Below are 18,719 nucleotides of genomic sequence, written 5' to 3' on the forward strand. Positions count from 1 at the left end.
TTTGGACTTGTGTATGTGCTTATGCACTTTGTTTTATAATTCCGCATACTTCATTACATGGTATTGTTAAAATTGTGTGTAATCCATGATATATGTATATTTATAAGTATACGTATATCAGGGGCATTTTGGTCATTCCATGTATAGTACTTTAGCACAGTCCATTAGGGACTGAAAAGTCTTTTTTAATTTTAATTTTTTGTTTTTATTAAATGTATTTCTTATAGTCGTTGGGGGGCTGACAGTCCAATGCATGTTGGACTGCCTCCCTTTATGACCAAGTGAGGTTCTATAAATAGAGCCTCACTCCTTTTTGTATGGTATGCTCTTTGAAGCATTTTTGTGTGAATATATAAAATTCTCTTTCATTAGGCTTTAAGCCTTGTTCTTCTTGTGAAAGTGATATTCGGTATCTCCTTTGTGAGATTGTTGTTGGTCCATTAGTGACCATTTTATATTTGTGCACTTGTGTAGCCTTTCGTTGGTGTTGTAATAGTGCACTATTGTTTCATTACATGGACTACTGTTTCATTACATGGTATCCGAGCTTAAGGTTCTTGAAAAAGATTCCTTAGTGATCCTTCTTGTGGTAGTGCTCTTCACGCTCGTGTTCGTCATTCCCATATTCAAATCTTTGCAATTCATTATGGGAGAAAGAGATTCCGCCTCCATCATCACATACAAGCTTTGAGAACAACTATTTGATGTGAGCGATAACAATGGAGGATCACATCAAAGGCAAAAGGCTATGGGGGTTTGTTAGTGGCTCCACTAATGAACCCCAACTCAAATTGACTAGAAGAAAAGGAGATCAAGTCAAAGTGTTGTCCGAAGAAGAAAAGGAAAAGACTTTACAAGAATACCAAGATAAGTTGGAAGATTGGGAAGCAAGCAACGCTCAAATTCTCTCATAGCTTATGAATACCATGGAATTTAAGATTGTCATCAACATCATCAAGTTCACGAAGGCAAGCGATGCATGAAATTTCTCAAAGAATTCCTTTATTCAAAAGGATATAACTAGGCTATATTATCACCAAGACAAGGTACGTAATGCAAAACAGGAGACAAAGCGTGAGAGATTTCTATGGGGGTTTATCCCCTACTTGGGATGAATTAGCCATGTTAGAACCTAAATGGGAAGGTTCGACTATTGAAATGAGAAAAGCTCAAATAGAAAGAAAAAACCATTTCTCTTTCCTTTATGGCCTCCGATCGGAATTTGAACAAGTTAGGTCCTCTTTACTTCATAGGACCTCAATTTCTTCTATAAGTGATGCTCTTGCACAAATTTGCCAAGAGAAAACAAGACTTGACATGCATAAGTAAAATGATGAGGTTCTTGCCATGGCAAGACCTAGAAACTTTGTAAAAACATATAAACCTCCTTATTTTGAGAGGAAAAACAATGGGAAAGGACATCATGGAGGATACAAGGGCAAAATCATTTGTCATCATTGTAAGGAACTGGGTGAAAAGATTATCACGACTTAGGATCCAGACCTAATCTGTTTTAGTTGTATTTAAACACATGCTCATTAATGGCATGTTGTAAATTCCATACTTTGTGTAAAGGGTGTTTTTGTACCCTAATAAAAGTGTACGTGTATATATCTAATAGAGAAAACATCAGACCCTAATTGAGAGGGTTTTCTACAGCCACCGATCTCTCTCTCCCTCTCTACTTCTCTTTCTCTTGTGTTGAAGGTGGGATACCATTTCTAACATGGTATCAGAGCATTAGATCCCTTGAAGATCGTGTCCAACCTCCTTGCTATTCTCTAAGGTATTTTTCTCTCGGTTCCCATCGTCTCTTCCTTTCTTCACAATCCAGTGGTTTCTTCTTATCTTGTTTGTTTCCTCTATTCCTTTCTTCATACAACATATTCTTTTCTAATTTCACCCATAAAATAATCTTTTCTAACACCACAAATCTGAATTCATGTTTGCGTGATTTCAAAGTTTGAAATCACGTCAAACCCGTTCCTTATCTTTCCTCATAATTAACGCCAGAACTGAATCTGACCTGTCTACTTCTGTACGTTCATTGTACTTCCTTGATTGATTAATAGCACTTTGTCTACCTCTCAACTCTGGAATTTTCCCTTTTAGAAAGAAAATACGTTAAAGAAAACACGTTATTTTCATATTAATGTGCCTTCTTACTAATTGATCCATATTTCCTTTAGAGTAGTTTCTTTTATTTCTTACTACATATTCTGTTTTCTGTCTCGGGTCTGTAGGTAAAAAAAAACAATCGAGTTCTAAGTTTACTTTGTTTGCTCTAAAAGTGATTTCTCTTTCCGGTCTCTTAATCCTTCTTGTTTTCACCCATTGACTATGGATTCATTCCCTTCTTCGCACTCTGGCCTATCTTCCAACTTTCTCAGTCAGCTTGTGTCTGAGAAACTGAACAATTCCAACTTTTTAACCTGGAAGAGACAAATCATCCCATTCATAAGGAGTCAGGATCTTTCTGGACATCTGGATGACTTTGTTCTTGTCCCTCCAGAGTTTTTATCACAAGAAGGCAATGATGGGGAGAGTGAAACTTCAATTACATTTGTTAGAAATCTAGAGTATGTATCCTGGATGAAGCGAGATCAGGCTTTGGTTGCCTACATCACTTCCACTTTGTCACAGGTGGTGCTTATGGCAATCTCAGATGACTGCTCAGCTATGCAGTTATGGCATCGTCTTGTTCAGATATATTCTCAAGTTTTTCAGGCTAGAATTTTATTTTAAAAGAAAGAGTTTCAAATGTCGAGAAAGGACTCCATGACGGTCATGGAGTACTTAAACAAAATAAAGACTATCACAGATCAGTTGGCCATCGTGAGTTGTTGTGATCATCGCAAAATTTTTCCTCTCGTTCATCTTTTCCTTTTTCTTCGCCTTTCTAGCCTCTATTCCCTTTTTGAAGGGGAATAATAGATAAAAAAGAAGAGAGAATGAGAAAAGGAAGAAGAGAGAGGAACTCTTTTGCAAGGTCTCACTTGACCTTAATTTCGAAAATATTTAGGAAAAATTACTCGCCTCCGTTTTGAAATATTTGCGGGAAAATTGGGAGACGGGATTCGCTCGTCGGTACGAAGTTCGACCGTTCCTGGCGCCTTTACCAGGGGTAATCAAACCAAGGATCGAATTTATGCCTTTTTGCTTTGCTAAAATATCATCTAAGAATTTTATCCTAAGTTTTAAATGCACAGAGAATCATGCTTATGCAATACAAATGCAGAAATGTATGCTTTTGAGAAAAATGATTTGAAAAATCCCAAGTGTTTCTGAAATGAACTTGATAATGGAATGGAAAAATAGTTTCTGAAAGTTGAATCTAACTTAGAATTTTGAGATAGATCTTGGAAAGATATTTGAAGTTCTAACATAATCAGAGTTGGGAAAGTGAATTTCGATTTAAAAGGAATGAAGAAAGAATGAGGTTTCAAGAGTCGAAAACGGACTTTGAATTTGAATTCTGGATCTGGATTCCAAAGTGGAGATGGAATTTTGAAATGGAATTGAATTTTAAAATTCGAAATCAGGATGATTTAAGAAATCCAAATGGAATTTTGAAAATAGAATTGGATTTAAGAAATCCAGATGGGATTTGAATCCGAAGTCTGAATCTTAAATGGAATTGGATCCGAAGTCTGGGACCCAAGATGGAGTTGGATCCGAAATCTGGAATCCTAAATGGAATTGGATCCGAAGTCTTGAATCTAAAATGGAGTTGGATCCAAAATCTGGAATCCTAAATGGAATTGGATCCGAAGTCTTGAATAAAAAAATGGAGTTAGATTCTGAATTCTGGAATCCTAAATGGAATTGGATCCGAAGTCTTGAATCCCAAAATGGAGTTGGATTCTGAATTTAGAACCCTAAATGGATTTTGGTTTTTGAAGATCCGAATCCAATATGGAATTGGGAGTGAAACTGGATCCGAAATCTGGAATCCTAAATGGAATTGGATCCGAAGTCTGGGATCTAAGATGGAGTTGGATCCGAAACCTAAATGGAATTGGATCCGAAGTCTTGAATCTAAAATGGAGTTGGATTCTGAATTCTAGATCCTGAGTTGAATTGGGTTCTAAATATAGAATTGGATTTTGAAATTTGATTTGAAAATTGAGATTGAATTTTGAATATACAAATGAATTTCAAAGTCAAATTGGACTTAGAATTTGAAGTTTGAATTTGAAATCAAAAGATGAATCAGAAACTTTAAATTGCACTTTGAAATTGATTTTGAGATGTTGAATTGAATTTTGAAACTGAATCCTAAAAAATGAATTTGGAATTTCAAATTCAATTTGAACTTCGAAATTTGATTTGAATTGGAAATTGAATTTTTGAGAATTTGAAATTTCAAAATCAAATTGGATTTTGAAATTGAAATTTTGAATCTTTGAAATAAGAGAATCGAAATTGAAGATTGATATTCAAGATCACTTGGATTTTGAAAAAAAGAATTTTGAAAAAATATGATGCAATTGTATCATAAATGATGAATGATTTAAAGAATTTTGAAAGTTGAATATTTGAAAAGCATATTTCATTCTTTAAGATAATTAAAACAAGATTAAAGATATAATACATCCCTGACTATGGTCATTGAATGCATTATATAGTAATCATATTTAAATTCAAGTGAAGAATAAAATATATTTTTGGTGTCTTTATAGAGTTTAAAATGAAATTAACTCTCAATATATCCTGACTATGACCATTGATATATATCTTGAGTTAATTTTAAGTTAAACCCTAATAAAGGAAGAAAATATTTTGGAAAAGATACACTGTGGATCCAGTATTATTCCATAAAAGATGAAAATCCTAAGTCTTGTTCACACCCTGACTATGGCCATTGATGTAAATCATCAACTTAGGATTTAATCGCCTCTTATTAGAATGGTGCACGTGCCATTCGTGTTCCATCATGTAAAATTTTGAAATGAAAAAGAAAATTTAATATGAATCAAGTATTATTTACATGCTCATACATTGTAATCTAAGACAGGAGATATAAATATTCTCATTGATCTAGCTATTACAATTTTCAAATGATAAAATCCCTAATTTAAGAAAGGAAGTCTAAGTTTTTCATGTTTTCCTGCAAAAACTGAATTAGCACAAGGCAACAAACAACTATAAAAAGACATTGCAAATATCATATTGAATTTAGAATACAAGCAACAAAATGTTCATGCATATGCCTCATGCTAATGAAAATGTAATGCATTATGATGAGAAATCATATATTTGAGTGCATAAGTGATGCTCTAAACCAATGAGGAAATGGACACTAAAATGCATGTTTAATATCCTAAACTAATGGGAAAATAGATATTATAATATACTAAGCTAATGAGAAGATCTATATATGAATGTATATGCATGCTATTCCTTAGGCTAATAAAAATCTACCTGAGAAGGCATATGCAATGATATTATGCCATAGATAGGATATATGTGGAATATTGAATAAAAAACTATACATTTTGCAGCAAATCAAATACTGATTTTTGAATTAGCATACTAACTGCTTCATGTGACATATAAACCGATGAATCACAGTCTAACCTTATAGCAAAATGTGAATGAAATGGCAATTCAGGTAGACTGTCAGCAATAAATCAGTTTCTGCAAACTGATATTCATGGCAGCAGTCAAGGGATAGGCTAAAGTGCAGGGGAAAAGAACGCACAACAGCTACAAGCTGCTGTGAATATTCATAACAAGGGAGAGGGTTGTGAAGGGATGTGTTTGAAAGTGCAGGAACAGCAAGGTGAAGTGATAAGGTGCTGTGGGTGTGCACCGTGAGGAAATGCAATGCAGTAAGCACAGGTGTAATAAGTAAAGGGGAAGGGCTGTATTTCTGCAATAGTGTAGTGAGCATACAGGTGGAAATTGTAGATATGTGACTGCAGCAATGTGAGAGAATGTGTGTGGTCTGTGAGGTCAAGAATGGGGTGAGTAGCTCATGGTGAATAGTGGGTTTTGCAGGGAAACTAACGTGCAGTGGGCAGATGTGATATATACCTGGGCATGAGGCAATGGAGTGTTGTACTGAGATATAATGTTCTTATGCTGTGCACAGTGGCTGGTGATGAGGGAAGGTGCAAGATGTGTCAGTGATGTGAAGTGGATAAGGTGTCTGGCTGTGAGGAGATAAAGCTGGGAGCAGGGGAAGTGATGACAGTAGGTAGGTGGTGTTTGCAAGAACAAATGACTTACCTGGAGAAGGTATCGGGCTGTGCATATTGATGATGGAGAGAAGGTGCACAGGTTCCAAAATTTTAGCAGGGAGATATGTTGTATTAGTGTTAGCAGTTTGCAGCAAACAGAAGCCTGTCATCTATACAAGGAATTCACTCAAAGGAAATTCAGAAAACAGGGATCATGTTGGAACAAAAAACCATTATAGCTGTGTTGACAGTGAGTCTCCAGATATCTTGTTTATATCCACTGTGGCAGGTGGTTGCAATCAGAATGATAGTTTTGAGCAAGTAACAATTTTGTCAATGCAAATCAACAGATTAGCAGCTATCTCAAGTATCCTGGTTATCACAGTCAACCCAACACATTACTCTACCTGCTTTTCTAATGTTAAACGATGGGAAGCATTACCTTTGATAAGCCTTTTGCCATAGCATAGTTTGCATGTCACTGCTCTGATTCTAAATAAGAGGATCATATGTTTAGCATAATGAATTGAAGTTACTAATCAAGATTGCTAAATGAACACCAAACTAGTAATTGACTCCCAGCTGCTACCTGTAATCACAAGAATTCCAATGCTAATTTACAAAAAAAAAAAAAAAAAACTAAACTATCCATATCTAATCCCAGCAAGCTTTAACTGAAAGAAAGAAAATGACTCTAATCGTATTTGTCAAAACATAGGAAGTGATATTTCTGAATTAGCCATTAAAAGAATTAGGGATCAGAGGGATAAACAAGTCACACATTTCCTAGCTCAGTACTGGGAGTTGAAGACCATCTGTCGCAGCATCAGCCGTATCCTTATTAACGTCAACTGGCGAGTTGGACCTGCTCAGGTTACATTCATGAATTCTTCAGATTTTATCATCCGAGAATCCCAAGGATGTTGCCAAATTTGGCCACCATGCCATGATTAAATTCAGACCAACAGAATTTCCACATTTCCCTTATTAGACATGGGACTTGCATCAAGACAAATCCCTTCCTGAGGAACCTTGAACCAGGTGAGATTACCTTTTACCACAAACACATATAGCTCATGTGATTACAGAGATAGCATTGCCCAAAAGGACCGGTGAACTAATATTAAGAGTAATGATTCGATGCCGATGCAGCATATGTAAGTAAAAGAAGACAGAAAATTCTTTTGAGATTAATCACTGTGTCAAAAAAAAAATGCACACGATATTGCTTTAAGTCTTACCGAATGAAAATGGGATCGGCTTTCTTCAGTCCAGCCCTGCGGGTGAGCTATTGTCCCGGATTATTCTGATCTCAGGAAACCGAGGGCCTTGGGATATTTAAAATGTGCCAGTATATGAGAAGTCAATGAGACGTAGGAACATTACGATGGATATTCAATAAATCGGATGAAATTAAATAGCGCCGCCGCAGGTGATGCAGAATGTTACTCTGAGAGGGAAAACATTGAAGCTACAAACTTGACATTAGCTGATCAATCAAGTAAAATACATTACAGAATAAGGAACACGGTGATGACGACATGACCTTAAGATGGGACGTCAACTATGCAGAGATCGAAAAACAAGGGATGAAGGAATTATCGAGTGACTAAAATACGAACGAAATGTTAAAATACAAAGTAAAACAGGAACAAGCATACAAACAACATTCATAAACAGAAATATGGTAAAAAAGGGGGAAAACAATTAATCTGATAATGTCAAAGCAGGGAACGGTCATAACCAGACGATTGTGAAAAGAAATACAGAAGGAAGACGGGAGATAAAGTTATGTCGGAATGAAATATTTTGATTACTTTTGCATAAGATGGATTGAAATTGCCATAAGCAATCCAAAACCATCCCTGATGCGTTAATGGTGTTGAAAGCAAGAAAGAAAGAAAGAAAGAAAAGAAAAAAAAGAAAATTAAACTATAAATATGCATTACAAACCATGAAAATCAAAGAAATTTATGAATGAACGATGAAAGGGAAGAAGGAAAACGAATGGCGATTTACCTCTGTTTTGCAAGAGTCTGGAGGAGGGAAGGGAGCTCTACCTTCAGTAATTCCAGGAGAGATCAGAGATATGGGCGTGAGAGAAGCGGTCGTAATGGATGTTAGAAGGGGTAAGGTGAAGACAGATCGTTGAAGAGGAGAGAAAGCAATGCGGAGGGGTGAAAACGGGTTTACATCCGGATTTTGAGGAAATATTCGAGGTTTAAACCTCGAATCAAAAAATACAGAGTTGTGGATCCAACAGGATACCAGATGGACTGTCTGAGCCTTTCAGAAATTATTTTTGGTATTTTTGAAAATTTAATTTGAAAATTTGGATAAGGATTCTCAGATTTGGGTTTTGACACTAGATCCGGATCCAAAATCGAGTCAGATATAGAAAATTGATTTGATTCTAGTAAATTTGAGAAATAAACTAGAATTTTGATAAAAAAATGACTCAATTATTTAGAAGATGGAGGCCAAGGTTAAAAAGGGAATATTTACAACATTTTGAAAATTTTTGGGGTGTTCACAGTTGCACGGTCAGTGACAAAGATATGGTGCAGCAGACTTTGAGCGGGATGGGACTCGATTATCATATGATGGTTACTTCTTTGTTGTGTTTGCCCGACTTACCTACTTTTGAAGACCTTCGTGCTAAGCTCTTACATTATGAGATGACCTTGAAGGGATTCTCCGAAGGTATTCACAATCCCATTGGAGCACATGAGGTCCTTGCCACAGGTGTTATTTATGGTCGAGGACGTGGCAGGTATGAATTTCGAGAAAGGGGAGGTCAAGAGAAGAATGGACAAGGAGCCCGTGGAATTTTACCTACTCTCTCAGTATGTCTCCTAATCTGCAAAGGCAAAGGACGATACCTACCTGCTTTCTCTGCAAAAGGGGGCACATCAAAGCAAATTGCTGGTATAACCCGCAAAATCGAGGAAAACAATTGGAGACAAGAAAGAGAACAAATACATTGAAGAATACTGGGGAAGTCAAGGAGTTGTTATCTGCTTTGGCTGAATTGAACATCAAACATAATGATCACGGTACTTGGTATGTTGATTTTGGTGCAGCCACCCATGCTACTTGTGATGCTGGTAAGCTCCTAAATCTTGCTCCTTATATTGGTAGAAATAGTATTGTCACTAGAGATGGGTCTCATCATCATATTTCGCACATTGAAAATTCTGTAATTCCTATGTCCAACTCTTCTCTTGCTCTTTCAAATGTCATTCATGCTCCTAATATAAAGAAAAATATTGTTTTAGTCTCTAAACTTGTCGATGACATTAATGCTTCAATCGAGTTTACCCTTTTTTCTGTTCATGTTAAGGACCTTCACACGAGGGAAACATTCGCTGAAGGAAAACGGCAAGGGAATATGTACGTGTTCCAAGAGAATCCTTTCTCTCATGTTCAACCTGTTGATTCCATCTTGAAGCTCACATCATCATCTTCAGCTTGTTCTGAGAGTGTTCTTAATCTTTTTTAATGTATTGAGTCGAATCTTTGGCATGGTCGTCTGGGTCATTGTAGTAGTTGTTTTATTGATAAGCTTGTTTCAAGCAGTCTTATTCTCAAGTCAAGTCTGAATTTAAGTGTCGATAATATAAAATGTTCCAGTTGTCTTCAGTGTAAGAGTCATGTTCTCCCATTTCATTCCATTAATAAAAGAGCTTCAAGATCATTTGAAATTATATGTTATGATGTTTGGGGTCCCGCTCCAGTTCCTTTCATGTCTGACACTAGATATTATCTCATTTTTGTTGATAGCTATTCTCGATATACATGGATCTTCTTCATGAAAAGTAAATCTGAAACCTTCAAATTGTTTCAGAATTTTCATACCTTTGTTCAAAATAAATTCTTTGAGAATATTACGTGTTTCCAATGTGATGGAGGGGGTGAGTTCTCTTCAAATGACTTTATTAATTTCCTCCAGACAAATGGAATAAGTAGGCAGGTGTCTTGCCCTCATGCACCTCAACAGAATGGGATTGTTGAACAGAAGCATCGCCATATTGTCGAAAGTGCAATGAGTATGATGCATGATAGTAATCTTCCAGTTACCTTGTGGGCAGAGGCCTTTCGTACAATAGTCTATGTCATAAATCGATTGCCCATGAATATCTTGAAAAACAAATCACCCCATTTTTCTTTGCATGGTGTGCATCCAAATTATCATGATTTGCGTGTATTTGGGTGTGTATGTTATGTTCATGTTGACAGTTCAATGCGACACAAGTTTCAGGATAAAGCCTTACAGTGCAAATTTGTGGGATATGCTGATGATTACAAAGGATATAGATGTTATGATCCTGTGAACTAACACATCAAGATATTCATAAACGTTGTGTTTGATTAATCAAATTTTGGTCATAATGTTGACACTCCTCCTAAAATTGAAACTTACCACCCTTGGTTGAACTCAGATCTCTTTTCTAGTATTGACGATGTTTGCTCTACAGGCTGTAATCAAAGAGATGAGGAAAACATGTCTATTGTTGTGCAAATAACTCAGGAAAGGGTGATCTCTGAATCATCATTGGCTCCCAAAAGGTATAAAGGCATTGTTTACTCTCGACGTGAGAAGGAGATCTTCCCCAACCGTAATCAGGAGCTAAATTCTCCTTCTGCTTCCATTCAATCACTTGTACACAGAAGGTCTACCCGACCTCGACATCCTATTGATAGGTGGGTTAGTTATGAGAATTTTACAATGGATTTTCAACTTTTCTTAACCGCCTTGGGCAAAAAAGATCAACCCACCACGTTTTATCAAGCAGTAAATTCCAAAAGATGGATTGAAGCTATGAACGAAGAAATGGAGGCTCTTCATGAGTGTCGCACTTGGGATATAGTTCCCAGACCACACAATCGAAATGTGGTTGGTTCAAAGTGGGTGTATAAGATAAAGTATAAGCCGAATGGTACTATCGAGTGATACAAGGCTCGATTGGTTGCCAAAGGCTTTACATAGGAGCCATGACAAGACTACGATGAGACCTTCAGTCTAGTCGTGAAAATGGGCATTATCCGCATCATATTGTCATTGACTATTGAGCACAAATGGACTCTCAGTCAACTGGATGTAAAAAATGCTTTTCTCCATGGAACTCTGAAGGAGGAAGTATATATGGAGCAACCCACTGGGTATGCTGAAGGGAACTCCAAAGAATACGTGTGCAAATTAAAGAGAGCTATATATGGTCTGAAACAAACATCTCGATCTTGGTTTGATAGTTTCTCTCTTGAAGTAGAAAAATATAGTTTTAGTCGGTCTCTTTTTTACCATTCTCTTTTCATATTCAAATGCAAAGATATAGTTACCCTGTTATTGATATATGTTGATGACATTATCATTATGGGTAACTCTAATGAACATATTGAACAGGTCAAAGAACTTTTGAACCATAGATTTAAGATGAAAGATCTTGGTAAACTGTGAAACTTTCTTGGAGTAGAAGTTGATACGACTCCTGAAGGTATGGCACTTACTCAACATAAGTATACGGTTGATGTTCTTAGCAAGGCAGGTATGACAGATTGCAAGCCTTTAAACACATCCAGTGTACTTCATCAGAAACTAAGTTCCCAAGATGGAGATTTGTATGAGGACCCTACAGGATATCGCTGGGTAGTCGGAATGCTTCAGTATCTTACCTTCACTCGACCTGATATTGTCTATTCGGTCAATCAGGTATCTCAGTTCATGCATGAACCACATATTGGACATATGGAAGATGTTAAACGTATTCTTCGATATTTGAAGGGAACTATTGGCGATGGTCTTTTGTACAGAAAGAGTATGCATGACCATCACATGCATGAACTTCTTACTTACACAGATGCAGATTGGGCAGGAGATCCAGATGAGTGTAGATTAGTCTCAAGATACTGTGTTTTCATTGGCCTAAATCTTATCTTCTGGAGCAGTAGAAAACAAAGGGCCATAGCCAGGTCGAGCACAGAAGCTGAATACAGATCAATGGCAGCTGCTACAACTGAAGTGACATGGATCAGACACCTGTTGACAGAAGTAGGAGAATCGATTTCTAAAAGTATTCTCTTGTGTGACAATCAAAGTGCTATCAACATGTCATTCAATTCCATCTACCATAGTTGTGCCAAGCATATTGAAATTGATCAACATTTTGTAAGACAGAAGGTCGAAGAGAAGGAAATTGAACAAGAATACGTTTGGACTGTTGATCAAGTTGCTGACTTGTTTACAAAAGGACTTATCAAGGACAAATTTTGGATGTTAAAAGGCAAGTTGTTCATGGTTCAAAACCATGTACAACTTGAGGGAGGGTGAAAAGATTATCATGACTGGGATCCAGACCCAATCTGTTTTACTTGTATTTAAACACATGCTCATTAATGGCATGTTGTAAATTCCATACTGTGTAAAGGGTGTTTTTGTACTCTAATAAAAGTGTACGTGTATATATCTAATAGAGAAAACAACAAACCTTAATTGAGAGGGTTTTCTGCAGCCACTGATATCTCTCTCCCTCTCTACTTCTCTTTCTCTTGTGTTGAAGGTGGGATACCATTTCTAACACCGGGACACATAAGACCGGATTGCCCCAAATTTAAGAAGGTAGCCGCTTTAAGTGAAGAAACTCAAGATATCAAGAAAGAAGGCAATTTCAATGATTTGACAATTGCTCAAATAACGGAGGCCGTTTCACATATCCTTAAAGCTACTCCTACATCCAGTGCCGCCATCTCTTCCTCTTCTTCTCCAGGTAAGTTCACTTGGATTTTGGATTCGAGAGTGTCTTTTCATATGATATATAATGAATCCCTACCATCCAATTGCGCCAATTCATATTTTTCACGTGTGTCAACCGCCGATGACATTTCTTTAAAAGTCAAAAGTATAGGAAATCTTAGACACTTTAATTTTTTTTGTTTCAAACGTAAGGGTTATTCTAAAATTAGATTTAAACCTTTTTCTAGTTTTTCAAATTTCTCATAATGGGTGTAAAGTCCTCTTCTCATCTAAGGCTTGTTGGGTGCCTGATCTCCAATCAGGGAAGTTGATTGGGCAAGGCCATAGAAGAGGAGATCTCTATTATATGGACTTTTTATGTCTACCCAAAAACTCTTTTTGTAATCATGTCAAAGACATGGATTTAGATCTTTGGCATAAAAGATTAGGACATCCAAGTATATCCAAAATATCTCATTTTCCATTTTTTGGAAAATTTTTGTAAAGATAAAGATTTTGTGTGTGAAGATTATATACTTGGAAAAATGCAAATGATACCTTTTGGATCAAAAACTTCTTCATCTAGTGAAATTTTTGAATTCGTGCACTCGGATGTATGGGGTCCCGCTCCTGTCATGTCAAAGTGAGGATATTCATATTACATTACATTCATAGATGATTTCAGTAGGCATACTTGGATTTTCTTCCTTAAGCTTAAATCAGAAGTTTTTTTGTGTTTTAAAAATTTTCATAATCTTGTTATAAACCAATTTAAAACAAATATTAAAGTCTTCCGCTCCAACTCAAGGGGAGAGTTTCTTTCAAATGAATTTCAATCATATCTAAAAATAATGGAATTTTACACCAACGATCTTGTCTAAGGACTCCTCAATAAAATGGTATTTTCCAAAGAAAGCATCGTCACATTATTGAGACTGTTAGAACCCTTCTTATCTCAAAGAATATTCCAAAACAATTTTGGGCCGAAGCTGCACTTATCGCAGTATAACTAATAAATAAAATGCCTTCTCAAGTATTAGAAAACAAATCTCCAATTAATAGAACTCCCTACCTTTTTTTTCTCTCTCGCTTATACCATTCAAAATGGAGCATAATCACAAAATTGATCTCTCCTTCAAGCTTAATGGCTCAAACTACAAGACACCAAGGAAAGAAGCTTTTGGGATATGTGATGGGCATTATCCCTGTGCCTCAACTCAAGCTCACCAAACTAGAAGGAGGTCAAGAGAAGGTTCTAAAAGGAGATGCTCGAATTAAAGCCATTTAAGATCATCAATCTAAGGTAGAAGATTGGGAGAGTATCCATGAAAAAATTCTTGCATGGTTTATGAATAATGTTGAGCTTAAAATATGTACCAATATTGCTAAATTTCATAAAGCCAAAGAGGCATGACTCTTTATTAAGGGTATGTATTATAAAACTCGCAAATTTTCGTTATTTTACGAGAAATAACATTAAATTAAGGTTAAAAAATATTATTTGAGATTAAGATGAGAATTAATTTATAATTTAAACATTTATTAGGATTCTGAATAAATTTTCAGTGGAGAATTTATTCTGAATCAGGGTTTCGATTTTTAATCGGGTTTGGATTTGAATTCGGATTTAATAAATGTCACTCAAATATTCTAATTAGATTTGAGTTTGATTCAAATCTAAATTAAGACTTAATCGAATGTTAATTCAAGTTTGAAAAATATAATAAATTGTATTTTTTTTTAAATTGAATCTACACTTTTAAATTTAGTTCAGAAGTAATACATGTGATTCTTTAGGGTATTTCTAATAAATAAAACACTCAAAATGACACTAGGTCCTGCCGACCCTGGTAGAGATCACTTTTGAAGTTCGTTTATGAGAAAACATCATTTTTAGAAAATAATTTAAACAGTCTAGATAATGATTATTTGCGTTGAGTATAGAGTATGTTGGACTTAGACAAAATTTTCTAAGTGTAAGAAACACCCCTACACGCCCAAGGATCTCATCGACCCTATTGAGTTTCAATTTTTCAGAAATTATTTTTGAAAAAATCGAATTAACCTCTTAAGGAAGATTTAAAATAAATAATTTAAATACATGAAAATTCAAAATTTTATAGATGGAATTTAATTATATTAAGTTTAGTTTGAACTTCATTTGTTGACATTTCATGTAAATTCACAGGTGCAATTTGAAAAGGGTTTCATTTGAAATTGATTTGAATTAAACTAGAATTTCATTTAATGGAATGAAATTAAAAAATTAACTAAATTTAATAAATTGATAGGAGTCCATAGGTGGGTTGTCCCATCCTATGTGACACTCCAATATATAGGCTTAAAAAAATATAATATAAAGCTTTAAAATCAAATTAGAATTCAAGTTACCAAAAAAAATTAAAAAAAAGAAGAAAAGTCAAGTTTTTTTTGAAAAAAAACAAACCCCATAGGAGGGGGGCATCAATTCTAGAGAGTCCCATTAGGTTATTGGCTTGACCAAGAAGGAAAGAAAGGAAAGAATAAAAGAGTGAAAAAAATAAAACTCTAACTTTGACTAGTCAATTTGCTTACTTGGCAAGCAAGTTGAGAAGATAAGGAGAAGAAGGTTATGGAAACTATCCTAAACCTAAGATCAAGGGCTAGGATTAGTTCCAGCCCTTGATCCAACCCTACCAATATAAATAGATGAGGGGTTCACGCCTCCCTTATTTTTCCTTATTCTATTTTTTCTAAAACCTCTCTCTCATCTCCCAAGAAATCCCTCTTCTCTCTCCCTCTTCCCTACACCAAAACCTTGGTGTCTCCACCCTTAGCTCAGCAAGGGAGGTATCCACGATCGTGTGAGGAGCGTAAGGAGGGTGTGGGCGAGGTCGTTGTCCGCACTGGACGGCCGATTCATGGTAGAAGAACGAGTTACGTGCGTAGGATCAATTTTTCGCTAAGAAGGTAGGGAGTTCTATACTCTATACGTAATACGGAATTCATAGGTATGAATTCTTTCGATTTTTCATAAGTACATACCCTAAACTATGCCTCCCACACATGGGTTTGGCTTAGGGCTGTCTATGCATATGATAGAAAGGTTTTTTTGAAAGAAAACCCCTCTAAAAATCATTTTCTCAAAAACCGATTTTCTCAAAAAATAAAATCGTAAAAAAAAAACTGACTTTTGTGTATTTTTAGGTGATTCTAGTGTCGTGAAAGTATAAAAAACAATAAAAAAGTATCATTATCATCCGCTGAAGCTGAGTACCGTGCAATGCCTACTACAATATCATAGATTGTTTGGTTGTAAAGATTACTTGAAGATATAAACATTCTTCTACAAACACCTTCCAGACTATGTTGTGATAATAAGAGTGCATTATACATGCTGACAACCATGCATTTCATGACAAGACCAAGCATATAGAAATTGATTGTCACTATGTACGTGAAGAATTTCTGAAAAAGGACTTTTTTACCAAAGTGCTTCCGTCACTTCAATTTCATTTTCTTCTTAACAAATTTTCGATGATCACACCATAAATTTGAGGGGGGGTGTTAAAATGTATTGTATAAGATTTTATGTATATATATATATATTCAAATATATATATAGTTATTTTTTGTTATGTAATTAGAGTATATGACCAGGGTATTTTGATTATTTTGTACATGTAATATGTGCTGTCCGTTAGGGACAGTTTTTTTGTCCTTTTATATTTTTATTTTTCAACTTTTTTAAGGGCTATATGGTCATTATGACCATAGAGTCATTGGGGAGCTCCCAACTACTATATTGGGAGCTCCCCAATGCCTCATCTTCTGTATAATAAGGGTTGGCCCCTTCTTTAGGTATGTTCTAAGCATTTTGGAATAACATTTTTTATTTTATATTTGTGCTCTTCCTCTCTTTTGTGAGGTTTATGTGTTAGCCCTTAGTGGCTCTTTTGTATTTGGCCCATAAGTGGCTTTTGTATTTATGGATGTGCACATTTGTAGCCCTTTTGTTGCATTGTGTTTGTGCACTTGTTATTTCATTAGTCTTTCTCATTATTGTTCAGAACAATCAATTATGAATGAAGCCGAAGAGCCTTACCCGATTGCCACCTCCATTTTTTCTCACTTTCATCTCATCAGCTCTATACTTGCTGAGCATCAAATTAATGTCACTGCAAGCCCAGTAAGCCTGTGTGTTGCCAAATCAGGCTCCTCAAAGTTAGTAGTAAGGATCTTTATAGAGTTGAATGACCAACTTCATGTAGTCTATTCCAAGTGTTATGTGAGAGTTTGTCTATAGACATATTTTGGTTCCCTGTTCATAGTAGAATCAGTGAGGGTGTGAAGAAATGCTGTTATAAAACAGAGCATATAAAAATGGTGTTGCATGTCAGACGAATGATCCAAAGAAATGTCATCTTCATTCTTAGATGCTTACTGTGTAGACTGAAGATCTATTATGTGATACCATTTCATTAGCAGAATATCTCTGTTGCTTAGTATATTAGATATAAGATTGACAAGGTCTAATTGAGAGGAAAAATCCAAAGAACGATACTCATGCTTTTAGCATGGCAATTGCATATGGTAAAGATTATAGCATTTTATACTGTAAAAGTTGGCATAAACCCAGCATTCCACAGAGTAAGGAAACATCTTGAAGAGTTTGAAGTACAAAAGGCACAAAATGGCTACAAATAATTTCCAGCAAAAGTATGAATGAGGGTATCTGCTTGAGACTTACAGAAGACATCTTTTTCCTTTTCTTGAAGTCTGTGTCTTGGTTAAGACTGAGGTTTGTAGGATGCCAATTTCCTATCTCTGTATACAGGGATTCATACTTCTTTTTTCCCTTGACAACAATTAATGTTAACTTCATCATTTGATAAAGAAACAATAGGTTTTGGTATGAACATATAATCTTGAGTAGAAATGCATGAAGCTGTGTTTTCTGCTAAGGCTTTCATGCTTCATATTGTGTACCAATCAAGTCCAAACTGGCTATAAACTAAAAAAGGAGACTCTTGTTATAGTTATTGGCACCTATCCTGCTAAGCAGATGTTTCATATGCAGGATCTTGTGCTCCGAGGCTTTTGGTTGCAAAATTGGATGACTTCAGACAAGGCAAAAGACTGCAGAACAATGATTGATTATCTGTTGAGCTTAGTGAAGGATGGACAATTCAAATACGAGTATGTTTCTTTTCCTCTGTCCTTATTAAAGAGTTATTACAGGTTTTTGTTTGCTTGGTCTTGACCATTATTTGTGACACTCTTTTGTAGGATGGAGTTGGCTCCTTTTGATAATTTTGACTTGGCTCTGAACAAGGCTCTAGGGAAATTAGGGAGTCATCCTAAACAGGTCCTGAAATTTTAACTCAACGTGTGTTAGTTCAGTGTAAAAAATGCTGCTGTTCCTAAGATAATTGGCAAACCCATTTTGTCAATAAAACCTGCAAATGGAGGATTCTCTACTACTTTCCCTAATAGTGCTATTAAGGACAATCTTTGTGTAATATCTTGCTAATTTGCCTAATTTTAAAAATTCAATAAAAGATTTTTTTTATTAAATAAATATATTTAATTGATAGAATGGTTGCCTTAAATATATCACGCTGAATTTTTTTTACTGAGTCTTTGGATAAAAAATTGTGTTCATAAGATAAATTTTATTACACAAGAATCAGACATCTAGGGTATGATAGAACCTGAGAAACTGTGACTGAGATGATCTTTCTTTTCAGCATATATATATATATATATCTTAAACTGATGATTTTTTTATTCAGTTAGCATAAACATGATTTTAAACTGCTGAT

At 35.5% G+C, this 18,719-nt stretch overlaps 1 protein-coding gene across 1 annotated transcript in view; it reads left to right on the forward strand.

Annotated features, from left to right (window-relative positions):
* The window catches only part of LOC149821294 (Polyketide synthase, enoylreductase family protein), a 66,159-nt gene extending 47,754 nt beyond the window's left edge, over window positions 1-18,405 (forward strand). Inside the window, exons 9-10 of the mRNA XM_089982759.1 lie at window positions 17,975-18,093; window positions 18,184-18,405. Coding sequence (XP_089838885.1) covers window positions 17,975-18,093; window positions 18,184-18,277 — 213 coding nt within the window. The 3' untranslated portion in view covers window positions 18,278-18,405. The remainder of the gene's footprint in view (window positions 1-17,974; window positions 18,094-18,183) is intronic.
* The last annotated feature ends 314 nt before the right edge of the window (window positions 18,406-18,719 follow it).

The sequence above is a fragment of the Nuphar pumila genome, chromosome 12, assembly GCF_984573655.1.
Source record: "Nuphar pumila chromosome 12, dmNupPumi1.hap1.1, whole genome shotgun sequence".
NCBI lineage: Eukaryota > Viridiplantae > Streptophyta > Magnoliopsida > Nymphaeales > Nymphaeaceae > Nuphar > Nuphar pumila.